Raw genomic sequence first — 17715 nt, 5'->3', positions numbered from 1 at the left:
TTGTGAGCTTCAGATCTTATTTATGAAACATTGTACGTTATACTCAACCAGTCAGAGCTGAGAAAGCCTAGATATACCTTAGCCTCCCTCAGACTTCTTACTACAGTGGAATTCAGGAGAAATTCCTTAATAATATGTGTTACTTTCAATGTAATACCTCCCTCTTGTGCAAATGATATATAATTTTGGATTCGACTAAAAAATGTTATGGGCATCACTGTTAGTCAGTGTCTCAGCAGTACCAGTGACAGCCCATAGCTCACGCTGGGGAGACCAACTTCCCAGTCTGCAGGTTGCCACAAAAAATAGTAGTCTGCAAAAGCCAGTTCCTGCTTTGGGCATCTGCCCCCCACACCGTGGGGGGAGAAAAGGGCAGCGAGGAACAGCTTGCCTCTGCCCACAGCAGCTGTCCATGGGTGAACTGGAAGGGGGAGGCGGGAGTTTATTTTTAAGGGATTTGTGAAACAAAGAAGATTTGATCTGTGATTTTTGTCATGCCTCTCGAGCTCAAGAAGGGCATATTGGTGTGTCTGGCTCTGATGAACTGTATGAATAGCTGTTTGTTTAGCAGGCCATTATATGCATTGTTTTACAGTTAGCATTTCTTATCCTTTATTCATAGCCTTTTCTGTGCTCTCTTTCTTTGTGTCTTCTGTCTCTTGCTGTCTTCCCCCTCTTCAGCAGGCCTCCTATGCTGCCTCTTCTTTCTCTTCTGTCTCCTACTGTGCCCAGCAAACTAAAGTGCCCTTCACCCCCGAGGACACCGGTGCCACTCAGGGCCTCACTATGTCAGTCTCTAACTCCTTTCTCAACCGGCACAGCTCCTTTCCTGTGCACTCGGTGAGTTGCTCTCCGCGCTTTAACACGTCTGCGTTGTTTGTGTCGGTGAAACGCTTGTGTGCAAATTCTGTGCTTACGCTCTCAGTTGCAGGTAAAGGTGAAGGTTCTTTGGGGGGCTTTTGAGCTCAGGTAGTAATCGGCCAGGTGAGAAAAACTGTGTGTAAATCTTACTAAATGAAGCACCGGGGAGGTGTGGCTTTTGTGACTTCACATAACGCACTGGTATTGATGTTTGTGGTGAGGGACTGACGGAGGAGAGCTGGCCTGTGTGCCCAGGCACACTCCTTTGACCTGTGTGTTCCCCAGCCTACACGTTGGAGCTGCAAAGTCTTTGTGTTCCGTTGCATAATGTCAGCGATGTGGATGAGTCGATTAAAGGCTGCTGTGTGAGTCTGGAGAAATAACAAGATGCTGTCCCCCAAATACATGGATCTAGTCAAATGTATGGAACAGTGGCTGCAGCTCCTTAAATTTTTTCCTAGAAAATGGTCTCTGCCAGATGTTTCATCTCATATTTGCTTGTCTGCTTCGCTTCACATCTCTGTGATCCCAAACAAGCTCAGTAGTTTGTACGATTTGCTGACGAATGAGCAGGGTTCTCTCTCCTACAGCACTTGGGAGCAGTCTGAAGAGAGAACTGCAGAAGGAGCTGAGAATTATTTAAATCAAAATAAGAATAATCTTGGAGCACTGCTTAAATCTGTGATCAGCTGCTTAAATTAAATGGTAGTAATAACAAAGTGTTAATGTAATGAAATTAAATCTAACCATGGGATTCCAGCAGCTCATCAGTATGGGGCTCGTTTGCATGTAAAACTATGTGGTTCTGCTCTGATTGCCATGTGATGACAACTGAGAATAGGCTATTGGATGTTAGTAAATTAGACTTCTTCTGGAGAAGAAATTATCAGGCAAGACTTAAGAAAATTCAGAAGTGTTTAATGAGTTTAATATTAAATATTTGAAAATGGTGTCCTCCACTGTGGCACTGGTATCTTCCCATTTCAACACTTAGTCATTCTCTAAAAATTAGTAATAATCGTGGGTCCAAAGAGGAAGAAAGTATTCAAGTACTTTACAAGTAGCGCTACTTCACAGGCAATGAATTAGAGCTTTCGGCTTCCACTTGTTGAGAGAGCAGTATCAGAGTTTTGCTGCACAGATGAAAAGGCTGAGGTGTGGAAAGGTTAGTGCTTGCATAAATTTGTGTAAACAGCTTTAAAATTTGAAGTAATGCGAAAGTTCTGAATTGTACAGCTCTCTTGTTTCCTGGTGATCCTTGCAAGCAAAGCACAGAACTGTTAAGACCAGGTAAAAACACTTTGCTATTTTTGTTTTAATTGAGAGGCTACATATGTGACAGTATACTGTTCTAAAAATATGTGGGCACTTTCATTTAAAAAAGCATCCTGGTTGGATTAAATGGTTACTACCTACTTAATTTTTCTGACCTGTTCTCATCTTGCTTGGGGCTACATTATTGTGAATATATTATTTTATGAAATGTTCAAACGTCATTAAAAAATTCTTACTTGCTTTTGTGAGGACTTGGTGAGGGGAAATAAACGTCTGGAGCGTGAGGAACAATGAGAACAATTAGGCAGTGCACTGTCAAATGCACAAAGGAAATAAGCTGAATTAAACCCGGTGATTTTTCCATTAATGCCTTTAAATTATGATAATCTCATAGTTGCTCATAACTCTAGCTGCTCTATTTTTTCACAGGCAAAAATGAGATTTTTCACTATGACAGTGTCTCTTTGTCTCTGAGCTGCAAAATACCAATGTCCTTACATGCATCATAGCTGACCCATGTAATACCATAACCATGGTTTATCCCATTTTCCCTATCCCTAATAAGACAGAGATGTGAAACAGCTGTCAAGGGTTGGATCGTTCCCAGGGTGACACCCTGCATTTCAGTGCTAAGGAGGACTAGAGCCCCTCTTGCAGCCTGCTCCCGGGCATTGACTGGAATGACCATGCGGTTTCACATGAGGGATGCCACGAGCTGCACCAGTAACACTTTAAGCCTGTTGCTCTGCTCCTCTTATGTCTTCATTTTATCTCTTAACAGAGAAAGGCCACCCAAGTGAGCACTGTGGTGAACAATAAACCTGTTAAAAAAATAAGTGTTAGCTTTCCACCAGCCCCAGCGAGGGAGAGCACACCTTTCATGTACCAGCCATCTGAGGAGTTGACCTCTTGTGTACCCAAATACCAGGGGTGATTATCAAATCTCTTTATTGAACGTCTCCTACATTGATCGTTATCCATTCTGTACAGGAAGCAAAAACCTCCTTAGATCAATACCAGGAAGTCAGAGCTGATAAACGGAATGGCTCCATTGACCCAGCGTGAGCAAGGCATCGCAAGTTTGCCAAGCGTAGCCAATTTTCAGAAAGTGTCCTGTGCTTTTTTCCTTCCCCAGAGACTGGCCTAAGGTGGACAGCAGGAGTCAATCCCAGAGGGGAGACCTGGCCCTGTACCCATCTGTTCTCGTGCAGGCAGCAGGAAAGCCGAGCCTACACCACACTTGGCATGTTGGCCCGTTAGCTCTGTGCTCCAGGTGAAGGACTAGTGCCTTACTGCTGATTTACGGAGCTTCAGGAGACTGTTTTCAGACAGTGTTTTGAAGCAAAAAAGAGGTGAAGTTGTTCAGAGCATCATGTTCAGTGTATGAATTTCTTCTCTAGAGCCCTGACTTTTTTCTTTCCATCCAGTGCTGCAGACGCTGCTGCAGTCCAGAAGCCACCGCTGCTCTGTCAACCCACTAATGGCGCTTTTCCCTTCTTTGCAGGAAATTGTGTCAGAGGTAATAGCTTTTACTGGAGAGAAGCAAATCTTGAGCAACTGGATCAAACCTCATAGGTTTGGCAAGTTGAGCTTGTTTTTTACTGAGTCTGATCCGTATCTGGCCTCTGTGCCAGCAAAGGGTCGTGTTTGTAGCATGGGCTGATACCATAAGGAGCTGCAGCATCGTATTCCCTATCCCATGCACCGTTAAATCCCACATCGGTGAGATAACTGGACTGTACTATCAAGAATCATTCTAGGGATTCCCATCTCTTTTGAAAGCACTGCTTTCACTAAACAGTGGGAAAGGAGGGATGCAATAAGAAAGCACCCTCCTTGGTGATTGTTGGCAGTAGTTTTTCTCTAGCTGATCACCTCCCTCCCTTCTTCTGAAGACAGAGGTACTGTCCTTTGGTTCGTTAACTCCTTGTGCTGTTTGACTGGAAATGGGTGGGCAGGTATCCGAACAGGCAGGAATCAAATCTTGAAATCGTGTTGCTTCCTGGCAGCTGGGGACCTCTGCGCTAATAGAGGAAATCAGGCCGCTGACAAGCTCCCCTGCTATCCATCCACGTATTTTCCACCAAAGACTGCAGAAAGTCTTGCATTCAGTTACAGCTAGGAAGCTTTTCCTCTCTGAAACAAGGAATACAGTTGTTTCTCCGAGGCATGTACATGCCATTAGTGGAAATTTGGCTGCGTCCTCCGCTATGGAGAAATAACTTGCCTTTCTCAAAATGCTGTTTCTTCTTGTGTTTTCTTTTTAATTAAGAAATATTTCCAGTAATTTTCCAGGAGCCAAATTGGCTGTCGGATTCCAGCAGAAGGCGCAAGTGATTTCCTTATGAAAGCTCCAGTTCAGCGCTTCTGTTCTCACTTGTTCCCACCATTCTTGAGCGAGTTGAGCAAGCGCGCAGAGAATTCACAGCGACTGTTTTTCTTTCTTGTGTGTGTGCTACCGTATGCTCAGGAAAAGGAGGGTCAGATGAGCATTTAACGATGCGCACAGTGCAGACATGTGCTTTGCACGTTTCCCCCGCCCCGCTCCTGTTCGCGTAGCTCGCTTGCAGTCTGCAACACACGCCGCAGCTCTGGCCCTCAGCAGAGACTGAGCTGGTTTGATTCGTATCGTGGTCCGATGGTGGGAACCATGATCAAACCGGGACTGGGAAATCATAGCATGTGAGTTCAGTTCTGTCCTAAGCAGGGTTTGGCTCCTTAGTTTGGAGCAGAAGGAAGGGGAAGAAAAAGATTTGCATCCATTTAACCAGCTGCTGAGAGCTAGGTATTGTTTTGCCTTTCCTGTTTAGCATTCCTTCTGCATTTGTGTTTGTTTCCACTGCCCACAGCAGGCCTGGGCGGTGGTATTAATAGTGCTGTTGCATGCTGGCATCACTGAATCCTGCTTCTGAGAGCCGCTTCCTCCGGTGGTTTATACATTTTTCTTGCAGTTGGACCTGTCTCTGTGCAGGTCCCTCTAAACGGTCCCCTGTTGTCTCCATATGTCACATTTTTTGTGTGACTGACTTTTTAGGAGCCTTGTCTTTGTCTCCAGGCTCTGCCTTGTAAAGATCTGCTTGCTAGGCATGGTGGTATTGGCTACAAGCTAAACAAGAGTTTAACGCTGTCGGTGCAATCAGGTTGAATTCTCCTGATAGTTTAGGAGTGATCAGATTGAATTCTCCAGATAGTTTCAAAGAAGAGGTGCATGATAACACAGTTAATAAATCTTACAAATGTTTTCTTCCTCCCCCTGCCTCCTTCACTTGTTTTGTTGCAAAGATGTACAAGCATCCCTCTCAGTTACGGAGAAGTTTGGATTTTGTGTTTTCTCTTGCAGAAGCCAGGACACCCTTTCCCAAGGGTCAAGCCCCATCCATCCCTCTGCTATGCTAACCATCGCTTAAAAACAGGGAGGTCAGCTGTGCAGCAGGTCAGAGGCTTTGCTGAGAAACTTCCAAGCATGAGGAGTTGCTGCCTTTCCTGTGGCAGCGCTTGAAGCCATTCTGTTGGCAGCTTGTGTTTCCAGCCATTCATTGTAGGAGCATTTCCTTCCTCATTAGTAAAAGTACCTGGAAGCCCAGCATTGTGTCATGAGATAGGAAGTCTTTTCCAGTAGTTGTCTATGCAATTATATTCTTAGGGTGTAGCAGTTTTGTGCAACACCCAGTATTTTGTGAACGGAGTTCTCTACTGTTAGAATTTGGGCATCCAGTTCTGGCACGTTGCCCACGTCGCTCTCTTAATAGCATTAGCAAAGGAGATCTAAAAGATTGATCCTTTCCTCTGATAGCTTCATGTTTTGGAAGTCTCTTGCTCTATCTGATCTGGGAGTGTCTGGCAGGATCACAGATTAATTTGGCAGAACAGTTCCGCAGAGCAATTGAGAAGGCTGTGCTTAAAAGGTAGAGACTGTGTCTGCTGATGCTGCAGGTGCTCTGACAGCCATATAATTGAATTCAACTTTGAATTTAGGATGGGGGCTGCTGTTACTTGCCACCAGTGACTCCCTGCATATACACCCCCTGTCTCCCTGTTACTTGTGGTCAGCCATGCCTAGTGAATGTAGAAGAGCATCACTCTTGAAATAAGTTTCCTATTAGAGTGCTTAACTCCTGCCATCTAATCCAAATAAACGGTTTTAATGTCATTGACCTTTGGGACATCCTGTAACACTGCTGCTCATGATGGAAAGCTGTTCAAAAATATTGACCGTTGCAGAAAATCAAAGGCAGCAAATTGAAAACGTTGAAAGGTGCCATCTCTGGAAGACCTCTGTGTGTCACGGTGTGTGGTAAACATTCAGGTCCGGGCATGTTAGCTTCCTGCTGTTCCCAGGAGGTGAGGTTACTCCGAGCTCAAAGCACGCTTTGTGGCAGTACTTCCCAAGTGGCAGATAGGTGTTGGTTTTTTTAAATCTACTTTACTGGTGAGAGGAGAGAGATCTTTCTCTTCTCCCTATGATGGCCCTTGCTGTCTTAGGTCAGGATCACTCGTGCTGCGAGACCATCTTCTGGTCCTGCGGTGGGGAGCCTGGCAGCATGGCCAGAGTTTGGATAGAGGAAAGCATCCTTTCTCAAAGGATCCTGTTGCACCCTGCTTTGTTGCTTTCCCAGAGATTATTTCAAAGTGCTTCACTTAAAGCAAAGCCATGGAGTAGGAGGTTGTGTCTGTACAGCCGTAACCGAGGCCTTACTGACCCCGCAAGAAACCTCTAAGCAGCAGATTTAAGCAAGCACTGATTTATTTCCGAGATAAACTGTTGCCTGTGATACTTCTTGGGGGGAGGGCTAGAGGGCAACTGGTTTGCTTGTGACAGTTCTGTTGAATGGGCTGTCCCCTCCCAAAAGAAGTATGTCTTTTAAAGGATGACAGGGCTTCCAAGAGATGTACAACACCCAAACCCTGTGGAAGCCGTTGCCACAATTGCTGCTGCAGCTGCTGGCTGGGCTGGGCTGGGTCGGACTGGGGAGCAGCAGGAATGGGTGCCATATGGACATCATTTCCACCGCAGGGTGGTTTTTTTCCCCTTTAAAAGTATGCTTCATTCTTGGCTGTTGTCCCAGCACGGCTGCATAGCTGGAATTCCAGAGCTGCTTGCAGGCTCCGGAGGAAGGAGGGGGCTCCCTGGCTCGATTTCTACAAGATGCAACTTTACAATGAGATTGGAAGTCGAGAGCAGCCTGGCTAATTAATGCCAGCACACCAAAGGCTTCTCTGCACTGTTCCCTTTGTTAACAGCATGCTGAGAGCATGTCTGTGTCGTTAAATGATTGTTCACGGATCACATAATGAAGATTAATGCATTTTCCTGGGTACCTGGGCCTTAAACCAGCATTTTCAGCACATCTCACGCCAAGATACTGTTTTGAAAGGTGTATTGATGAGGCCGAGGAGAGATTAATGTATAGTGATTGTCAGTAGTAACATACCCACATTCGACTTCTAAAATGTATACAATGTTATGTTATATTTAGGTCTAATTGCGTTTGAATTGGGATTAATGTCTCTGAAAGTCTGCAAGGCAGAAGCTGTGCAAATTTGCCTGCCCCAGAAGCAGTAATTATCTCCCCGAGCCGCTGGCTCAGCCTGCAGGCAGTGTACCAGGCAGCAGTCGCAGCTGCCGAGCCTCCCGGCCGGCGTTTGGCCTGAGCTAACCCTGCCAGCCCCATCACGCAGCATGAGAGCTTCGCAGGGTGCCGCCTGTCCCCGAGTGACTCGATTGAGGACAGTAATTTCCTTTCACTCGTGCCCTGCCTGAGCTCCACTGCTGCTTTTGCAAAAGCCTGGCCTTTTCTCTGGGTTCAGCAGGTCACAGACAAAAACCCTTGGGACTCCTCAGTGGAAGATGTCCGTCAACTACGAAGCGAAGGACAGCGTATGCCGCCTGTCTCGTGAGGGTGCAGGAAGCCCAGCTCTAGGGGAGCTGGCACATAGGTTCTGTTTGAGCAAATTATTTCCTTTACTGGAGCGGAGGGTCTCGTTCTCGGGACAGCAGTTTGTTGAGTGCCTTCTTGAGCCATTGCAGCAGTGGTTAGTGGGAGTACACGTTCTCCATCTGCTTTGCTCCTGGGGTTTTTTTGGGGGTCTAGCCTGGGACTTGGGGTGATAGTTGGCATATTAACGCCGGTGAGATCATGAAATACCGGGGGGACGGGGCAGGCATAATGAATCTGCTGAGCCAAGATGATGTCATGAGCCTGGTGTCTTACGAGGGATTTAGTGTTTTGTGCCATGCAAGTGAAAATGAATAAATGTAGAGCATTTATCCAGGCAGAAAGTAAAGACAGAGATTAGACCTGTCATTGTTACTGAGGCAGCACCAAAAGCTGACAGTGTCCCTGGAGCCAGGGCTGCTCATCCGGAAAGCAACGGGCAGGAAGAGAGAGGAGCCTGTCCTAGAGCCAGTCTCCTTTTAGCCACAGGCATGTGGTAGGGATTTGCATTTTAATTATTTTTCAGTAGTCTTTTAAGCTCTCTTTCCAAAGCATCTCCCTCTGCTCCTCTGTATTATGGCCTGCAATTTGTTTTGGGCCCTGAGAACACAGCCAGAGCAGTGCCGGACTCCACGCTCGGCGGAGGGCAACCACGAGGATTAAGGTGGTGGAAGGTAAAGTCTAGCCATTGACCTTTACGTTTCCTTTCCTTTGTAGTGGAAAAGCTTTTTTGTCCAGGCTTCTGCCCCGAGGCTGGTCTCAGTTTAGATTTTTTTAGCTCTCATCTTTCCTAGCTGGAAACAAAAATACCACTGCTGAGCTGGATGCTGCTGCTGCGGCTGAGGTGACAACCTAAGCTTTGCTTTTTATCGCCCGCTCAACTCTCCTGAGAAAACGTAGCCTGAATTTTCCAATTCATGCCTTTGTACATTTTCCCCTTCTCCTTTTTACATCGCAGCGGTGTCGCTTTTCAGCCTGGTTTGAGCAAGTTGTGTCTGTGCTTCTTGAGAGCTCTGTAATGCACCGTCCTTCTGCTGCAGATCACTCAAACAAGCAACCGCCACAGCTTCGTTTCAGCTTGGGGTTTTTTTTTGGATGGTGTGGTTCTTCCTTCAGTCCACTTGGCTACGACACAGATCTCACTAGTGGTTGAGCTCTACAGGTTCTGAAATAAACTCCTCTCCAGCAGGTTTAGCGTTATTGTCTTTTTTTTTCTTTTTTCCAATGGGTGTCAGCTTTGTTTTGGACTTACCCTGGTGGCAAATCTTACTAGCACCAGATGTTAAAAGACAGAGGGTTGCTCTTGTTTTTCTTGGCACCATATATTCCCGCTGCACCCTGTTTTATCTAAACAGTAATCTGATGATTAGGAGAGATAGTGAAATAAAGCTTTACGCCGATGATCTCTTTTCATCTCTTCAGCTGACTCTTCGAGGCACTGCATTAAAGGATCGGTTTGATAAGGAATTCATCGCTCCTGAGGGCAATTATCATTTTTGCTCCCCGTGCTTCTCAAATGGGAAGGAGTAGCAGCATAATCTCCTTTATCCTTTAGTGTAACTTTGAAGAGAGTATCCAGCCACTCCTCCCTGGGAGCTGTGTATTCTGGAACAGACTTGACACAGTAGCTGTTAAATTACAGGGCTGGAGCAAACGGCATCTTAAATTTGGATCCTGTGGAAAATCCCAGAAAAGCAATAAGCACTTGGAGTACTTTTCTCTCTCTAGATATTTCCAGCATGCTCACGGTCGTGGTTTCTGTATGCCTTCACATCCTTTTGTCCACTCCAGTGATTTTCAGGGTCACTGTCACTAGCAGTACTGAGACACCCAGGCTTTCCCCCTGCCTAGCGAAGGCTGGATACCTGCAGGTAAACACACCAGTGCCCTCTTTCCTTCTGTGAGCTGAGCAGCCAAGCTGCTGTTTGTGCAAGAACAAACTACTCTCAGTGAAAAAACCGGCTGACGTGTCCCAGATAGCAAGTTCTGCTCCAGCGTGTGGATGATAAAATAGTGCTGCCTCTGTTCGGGTTGGCCTCTCGACGGAGGGTGCCTGTGTTAGAAATGCCTTGTGCTGTCACTGCTGCGCTACTGCCGATCTAATTACTTTTTCTTTTGTCTGTCTCTTTCCTTTCCCCATCTTCCTTGTTTTTGTGTTGTACGTCTCTGCATCCTGTAGTACAAATCTGTGTTTAGGTCCTACTCCCAGGACTTTGTGCCTCACAACCAAGTCTCCATACCTCCTTTCCTCTCTTCTACCTCCTCCTCCTGCTCCACCCCACCTTTTCCGCCCGTCCATCCATCTCAGAGCTCTGACCTAGCGGTGCCCGCCGCAGCCAGCCAGTCACCCAGCACTGTGGATGTGCCAAACTCCTCTTCTCAGGAGAGCAGCTTTAACGGGAATGCTCCTGTCTGCCTTCCTTCTGAAACCTCTTTCACTGATTCTCTCCAGACGCCTTCGGTGAGACTATCCAAAGAGATAATGCACCTTAACGCAGAGCTGGGTTTGTTTTTTAAAAGAAAATGTCTATTGCATTAATATCTGCTAAATGTGATCTAGTCTGGTTTCCAAATGTGCGTGTGAACTGCAGAGAGGTAATTTCATATAAAAATGTTGTCTAGAAAAAAGTCAACCTCAGCAAGTTTGAGAAAACGTTAGCACATGTGTAGGAAACATAAAATGTCAAGTGCTGGTGAAGGGGAGAGAAGCAGTTGCTGCAGCTTCCTCCAATTGTAATACAAAGCTGAGGAAGGTAAAAGAGTGTTTTGTGAGGTTGGTTGTTTCTAAACACGGGTTCCTAACAGTGGTTCGCATCCTGCAGTTGCTGCCGTGGCAGGATTTGGTGAGCCCCACGAGCGGTGGCTGCAGTCCAGCTCTGTCTCTCCTGTGCACAAACCTGTTGCTCTCTCCAGGCTCCTGCTCTTTCCACTTAGCAGCAGCTCTAGCTGTGGGCTTGGTGGCAGTGCACGTTGGTGCAGAGCATCACGTGTTGGTGAACTTAGACTGACGCTGTTCCCACACTGCCACAGCACTACTAGTTTGAGGTCTCAGATCCGTTTTGCAGATCACTGAGCAGGTTCGTCCATTACAGCTACTTTTTTGAACCCCTCGTTTTCAAAGCAGTTCCTCTTTTGTTTGCTGCAAAGCGGAAGAGTCGATGGGATCAGAGCTGTCAGCACAGTGCATGCTAGTGCTGCCTCTTCACTAAGCTTGGAAGAGGGACACTGATTGCAGAGTAAATGATCGGTTTTTCACACTTTGGACGTGACCTTGCTGTTGCATCTTCCTTGCATTGGGTCCTTGTTAGAGCCCAGAAGCCCTCGAGTTTGCTTTAGCCTGGTGTGCTGGCTCTAGTCTGTGCTTGTAGCATAGTTTGGGAGACATATTTGGTACCTCCTGGGCTGCAGGGCTGATCTGCATCTAGCAGCAGGACTACAGCACGGGTAGGACGGGCACTTGTGCGTCAAGCTCTGAATGCTCGCCTTCCGTAACCTTGAAATCCGCACCTGCGTATTGCACCTTCGCAGTCTCACGTGGAGTCCATGGCAGCTCTTGCAAAGCGGTGCCTGCTGCTGTCCTGCTGCAGCTTTGGGGTAGTCCTCCAGAACCAGAAAATAATTACCCTTGGGAAGGTACAGCCTCGGTGGCCAGTGTTGGCCACTGAGTCGGAGAAAGGACTCCCAGTTAGGTGATGGCAGCCACCGAAAGTGCTTCTCCTCCCAGCCCGTGGGGACGTTCTCTCACTAACATCAAGTGCTGGCGGGGGCACCATCACGTATTTCCTTTCATCCTGTCTCCCTTAGAGTGAAAACGCCAGTGAGGAGGCTGGTGAGGGTGAATACGTCAATCTGTATTCCTCTGGCCAGAGCAACGGGGAACTCCCTCGCTCTGAAGGAGTAAGTAACCTGGAGAGGGCCCGACCCTGGGAAGGGGCTGCCTGGTGCATGCCGAGTTCACGCCGCGGCTGACGCGCTTGGCACCAGCCGCTTCCGCACACCGTGGAGCTCCTGTGTCTGTCCTGCTGCCCTGGCTCCCTTGCTGATGGTCCCTCTGCTTGCCCACTCCTGGCTTGCAGGTTTGGGTGGCCTCCCGGTCTGGGTGGAGAGCAGGTGACGCTTTTTAGGGTCACGGTGAGCCCCAGCAGGAGGTAGGGATGGCTTTTCCTGCCACGCTGTTTCGTTTGCGCTTCGCTGTCTGTTTGGAGCTGCTTGCGAGAGGTTCCCTTCCAGAAAGCTGCGCCCTGACCAGCGCCGTCCTGGGGCCGTGTCTATTCTTGTAACTGCTTTGGCTTCCCTATTTTAATACAGAAAGCCTTGTGCTCTAAATCTTTCTTTTTTCCTTCACCATTTGGATACAAAGTAAGTGATTGATTTAGCATTGTAGTCGCACACTGTTTCTTCCTTTACTCAAGCCTCATATCTTAGATATTTCCTAGAGGAGACAGGGCGTTTCCCATTGCAGGGAGGTACCGTCTTCCTGTTGGGTCATAGGAAACAGCGGCGGAGGTCTGTGACGATCCTTTTGCCTGCCCTCATCTTGGAAGGCACATCGCCCACAGGATGTCTCAGAGACCTTTATCCATGCTGGTGTTAAATACACCAAGAGATAGCGCTCCCATCGCTTCCCTTCAGGAGGCACGTCTAGGCAGGCCCATCCTTTTGGGCAGCCGTGAGCTGGTCCTCAGCTTTGAAGCAAAGGGCTTTACAGATGTAGTCTGGAAAAACTCTGCGGACACCAAGAAACCTGAGCTCACCAGTGTGTTTTTGAGGCCAAATGGATAGTGTGTAGGTGGTTTCAGCCCTGTCTGTGCAGCAAGTTGAATTTCCAAGTTTCAGTCTGCGTGATGTTAAATAATTCTGAACTCCAGCACTGTTAGATTAATATTCCCATTTGCCATTCATGGCTATTTGTCTCCTTAATAAATGGCTCATTTAAAATGCTGTATCTTTGCTTTGAGCTCTCTACCTGCTGTTCCATGCCGCGGGTTCAGATGCTTCTGCTTTTTTGCATTAGCCTCATTTCCACAGCCGTGAATTGTGAACTGGAAACCTTACATCTTTGAGTAACCTCTTCCAGTGGTAGAGAAGGGAGGCAGGAACGGCAGTGTGCATCCACCCCCTAAGGCAGGCTGGTGTTTTGGGGTCTGTGACCAGGAGGGGAACTGAAACTGGAGGGCTTAAAGCAAGTTGTGTCCATTTTGATTAAAGCAGAAGGCAAGTGCACTTCAACAGTAAGGGCTGGAGGGAAAAAAAAAAAGTTGTGAGAGGGTTAAAATCCAAGACAACAGCTGACTTGTGTCGTAACTTTCGGCATCATTTCACAATGTTAAAAGCAAACAGTACTAATTACACTAGTCTCTAGAGATGGTCCCAAATTTCCTGTCTAATTAACTTCTGTGTTTTCCTGGCATTTGGCATTAACTTGCATCAATCTTTAACCACTGTGTGGGAATTTACAGTCAAGGGCCATTTAGAGGCAGTCAGACTGTAAATGCAAGGCTAGCAGTGGTGTAGGACCCCATGTAATAATGAAAAACTTACTTCTCTTTGCAGGAATCTCCACCCGTCAAAGACGGCCTCTCCAAAGACTCCGCTTCGAACAGCAGTGCCATGGGAAAGGAAGGCAAAGATGGTGCTGAAAGGTGAGGATGACTCCCCTGGTCCTCCTCCTTCCCAGCCTCGAAGGGTACAGAGTCTCACCAACATCCCGTTAGCCCTGCCCTTTGCCAAACCATCCTTGGGGCTGCCTGTTGGGCCCTCAACCTTCTCAATATTCTCTAAACAATAAGCCCACTTTTTTTGCACAACTGGTGAGCAGTGGGATTCTGCTGAACAAGGAGGATCCCAGCAGGATGTCGTCACTTAACTCAGCAAGCCTGCAGGGGTTAATGCAGCCCGTGGTAGCCATCCTAAGTCCATCTAATCGCCAGTCCTGTCCATGACACTGGCTGCTCCCTCCTGCTTCTGGGGAAACGTGGAAAAAAAGTCTGTATTACTGACGGGAAATAGTCTTCCAGAGGGAAATTTTGTCCTGACCCCGCTAGTTAGAGCCTGGCTGAGGCCCCAAAGCAGGAGGTTTTATATCCCGTCTAATGCTCTTAGCTATCATTTGTCTATGTAAATGAAGAGGTGCAGGCTGTAACAGATGGGCTTCAGGAGGAGTGGAGTAAGTGCTCCCCTGCTGCTTGAGATTGCTCTTCAATCGCATTTCTAAAGCAAAAATAGAGAACAGCATTGTTTTGTGTGTGACAGTCAACTTCCCTCCCCCATTTTCCTCCAGTTGGTTTGAGGGTTTTAATCCCTGCAGTGAGGGAGACAATGCAAGAGTGCTCTGCAAAGCTCCCTATCTGCTGAAAGTACGGACTGATGCACAGGATTTTGGCCTGTGCCTGGGGAAAGCTATAAGGAACATGCATTTTTTATTTATTGTTTTTGGAATACAGGCACAGGGAACATGTATCCAGGCACAAGAGTACCAGCCCTTAGGGGTAGGAATACTAGAGTTGTGGATGCACACCAAAAATGGTCAGAGCTTTCTGCTTCATCTTCCTGCAAAAAAAGAGCCTGTCATCTCCCCTTGTAGCAGCACAATGGGCCATGAGCTGGCTAAGATGTATCTGTGTGTAGAGTATGCTCAGTCTCTGTACATTTGAGGAAGGGCTTAGATTTGTGTGAACTAAAAATTTGGTGGATTAAGGAGACATAGAAGCGTGTACTCATGCAGGGCATAGTAAAATCCTCTCTGCCAGAAATGCAGGCAGACGAGGGATCAGGTCGTAAAAGTTCCTCTTTATCTTTTTGAAGCGATGCAACAGAATTAGAGCTAGACATTCGGGCTTGTTTGCAAAAGATTTTACCTCCAGACCGTCTGTTGTTTGGTGAAGGTTTGTATGCCGAGAGCTCGGGTGGACCCAGCATCTCTTCCCCTGAATGGGCAATGGCACTGATGGGTATTTGCCTTTTTTTTTTTTTTTTCCACAGGCAGCAGCAGTCACCAGATGCTTTGGAATCGTCACAGCTGGAGGAAGAGGTAGATGAGCTATCCCTTATCGACCACAGTGAAATTATGGCTAGGTTAACGCTGAAGCAAGAGGTACGTGCGTTCAGGGTTTGCTTTCATACTCTGGTTTATGCTGTATTGAAAACTGATCCTCTGTGTGCCCAAGCCAGGCTTCAGCTTTTATGTGATAGGAAAAACTAGGTTGCAGCAGAAGTGGAATGCAGCTGCGTACGTGCAGGCTGTTGTAAAAGGGTGAGATGCTGGTACAGTCAGGGAGCATCAGCAATGAACGAGGGTTAACAAAATGTGAGATGCGTCTCTAAAAACCAGCACATCTTGTGCCCTTTTCCCAGGCCGCTCCTTCCCACCTCTCAGCCTGCAACGGTGTGAAATGAAGGACCTGAGAGTCTGAGCACAATAAATCCAGGTGCAGGTTTATGGTGTTGGCCTTTCAGTCTGAAGGCAGGTTTAGCAGATCTCCCAAGCAGGATGTTACATTACTGATGTGGAAGAGCAGCCGAAGTAACTGGTTCTGTATTTGAGAAATAGCTTTGTTTCTAGCCTTGGGTGCACTCCCAAACAGCTTTGCTCGCTATGTTGTTGAACTAAGCTGTCTTTGACTTGTAGCTTGAGGGAATATGCAGGCTTTTGGAGCTTTCAGACTGTCAGGGGGCCAGTCTGAAAAACAGAATGTATCATTTACTGGCACTCTAGGAGTGTTCTTCGGTCACTTGAGATGTGCAGGAGAGAGTGTGATGCTATTGCTCGTTCCTTAAGTAGTATTTCATGAGTCTTGCTAGAGGGTCACCTGAAGAATTTAGATCTTGGACATAGCTGCTCCATGGCTGTAATCCATGTTTTTTTCAGTGTTTCACATATTAAAATGACAAAGCTACTGTGAAGGGAAGTCAGACACAACACCAGCCTCCTCTGCAGGGATATTTCCTTTAAAAAATGATTAAAAATCAGTGATTTCTGAGCATTTGGGACTAGCAGATCTGTGTCAACCCTTAACTTCTCTTTTCTTTCTTTTCTTTACGGTCTACATGTTTGAAACAGCATAGAACTGCCACTGCAAGCAGTTTCCTGCAGCGTGGGAACTGCTGGCTGAGTGATAGATCAGTTTTGCATATTTTTAGTTGTGAATTGCAGTAGCTAGAAGAATGATGTTTTTAGAGAGTGGTAAGGCAGGGGTCAAGCAGTTAGCAGGGCTGTTTTCTGCTCCCGGTTACTGGATCGCTTGAGGTGACCTCCAGCCAAATAGTTCCAGATTAGGGAATTAACTTAGTAGGTTTTAATGTTCCGGGAACATGCAGGTTGAATGCATGACCTCTCACCCCACAGCGGCTGTGGTACGTGATCCCGCCCTTTGAGACAGTTCGCCAGTGTTACTGGTCTTCTGGAAGCACTGGGGAGACTGGGACATTTCTGTTCGTTCTTCTGTGGACAGAAGGTTCAGCTGTCACTGAGCTTCACAGCCTGGCCTTAAGGAGTCAGAGACCCCGAGTGAGGATCAACCCAGATCCTCATCTGGGACACTTTATTCCAATTCCGGGATTAGCCCAGCCCCGAAGCCCGTGTCCCAGCTTGCGCTGTGAGCAGTGCCAGGAACATTGCGTGCTCTGCCAGTTATTGCTGAGCTTGAACCCCAGAGATGGTAAACCAGGCCGAAGGGAGCGTGGGCCATGCCTAACGTGTTTCTGTTCTCATTGCAGGGAGACGATGGGCCAGATGTTCGTGGTGGATCCGGGGACATTTTGTTAGTGCACGCAACAGAGACCGACAGGAAAGGTACGGTGGCCGGACCGAAACAGAGCTGAGGAGCGCAGCCGTGTGTGGCCTTTTGCCCTTGTCTTCCGCATCCCTGCGGTGTGCGCCGTGGTGGTGTGGCTGCAGGCAGCGGGGCCGGGGTGGAGGGGACTGCATTCATGATCCTCTGGGTTGCGGGGGGCGGGGGGGATTGTGCTTATCTTTGGTGAAAGGGAGGTAAGCTGGATAAGCGCCTGTTTGTTCCATTTAGCAGCAGGGTTGGTGTTAACTCCTCATAGCCCTTGCCCGGATCCGGAGGGCGAGGCGCACGAGTGGCGTGGGTGCCAGTGCTGTGTTGGTGTCTCCGTACCTGCCGAGGCAGGCCGCTGCCTTCTGCGAGCGCAGGTGCGACCAGCCTGGTGAGGCATGGATCCTGTTTTCAGAAGTGCTCCTTGTCCTTTGACCTCCAGGGCCATGCTGATGTAGGAGTTGCTGGAGTGACTGCTGCATCAAATTAGGAGAGAAGGGTCATTGGTTTGGGTCTAATGCAATACCCATGGGCATTGGGCAAGCTGGTCTGCTGACAACCCTAATTTTCAACTTACCGTGTCACCTCTTAGTCCTGCTCCGTACCACTTGTGTGCTGGTAGCCACCCAGACCAGTTCAGAGAGGGAATCCATAGTACAAGAAAGGAGTTGTGGGTGAGGAAGGTGGAGGTTATCAGCCCTTAGCTCTAGATTTGTTAAAGCCCCACTTTATCTCTCCAAACCCAGTCCCCACCCACATGAAGCAGCTCCTTTCCAAGACTTGTGGCAAAGCAGCCTTGGCGATGTTTTCAGAGAGTGATTTTGAACCTGCCAAACACACTTGTGCTTATGGCCTTAACCAGAATT

At 47.6% G+C, this 17715-nt stretch overlaps 1 protein-coding gene across 1 annotated transcript in view; it reads left to right on the top strand.

Moving 5' to 3' along the window:
- RAPGEF1 (Rap guanine nucleotide exchange factor 1) overlaps positions 1-17715 on the top strand; it is an 85149-nt gene that overhangs the window by 59184 nt on the left and 8250 nt on the right. The window contains exons 11-16 of the mRNA XM_086475582.1: positions 682-840; positions 10252-10533; positions 11877-11969; positions 13626-13714; positions 15054-15165; positions 16788-16863. Coding sequence (XP_086331708.1) covers positions 682-840; positions 10252-10533; positions 11877-11969; positions 13626-13714; positions 15054-15165; positions 16788-16863 — 811 coding nt within the window. The remainder of the gene's footprint in view (positions 1-681; positions 841-10251; positions 10534-11876; positions 11970-13625; positions 13715-15053; positions 15166-16787; positions 16864-17715) is intronic.

Source organism: Leptosomus discolor, chromosome 19, assembly GCF_034619465.1.
Source record: "Leptosomus discolor isolate bLepDis1 chromosome 19, bLepDis1.hap2, whole genome shotgun sequence".
NCBI lineage: Eukaryota > Metazoa > Chordata > Aves > Leptosomiformes > Leptosomidae > Leptosomus > Leptosomus discolor.
The sequence above is the reverse complement of the archived record's forward strand: the minus strand, read 5'-3'. Positions and strand labels throughout refer to the sequence as shown.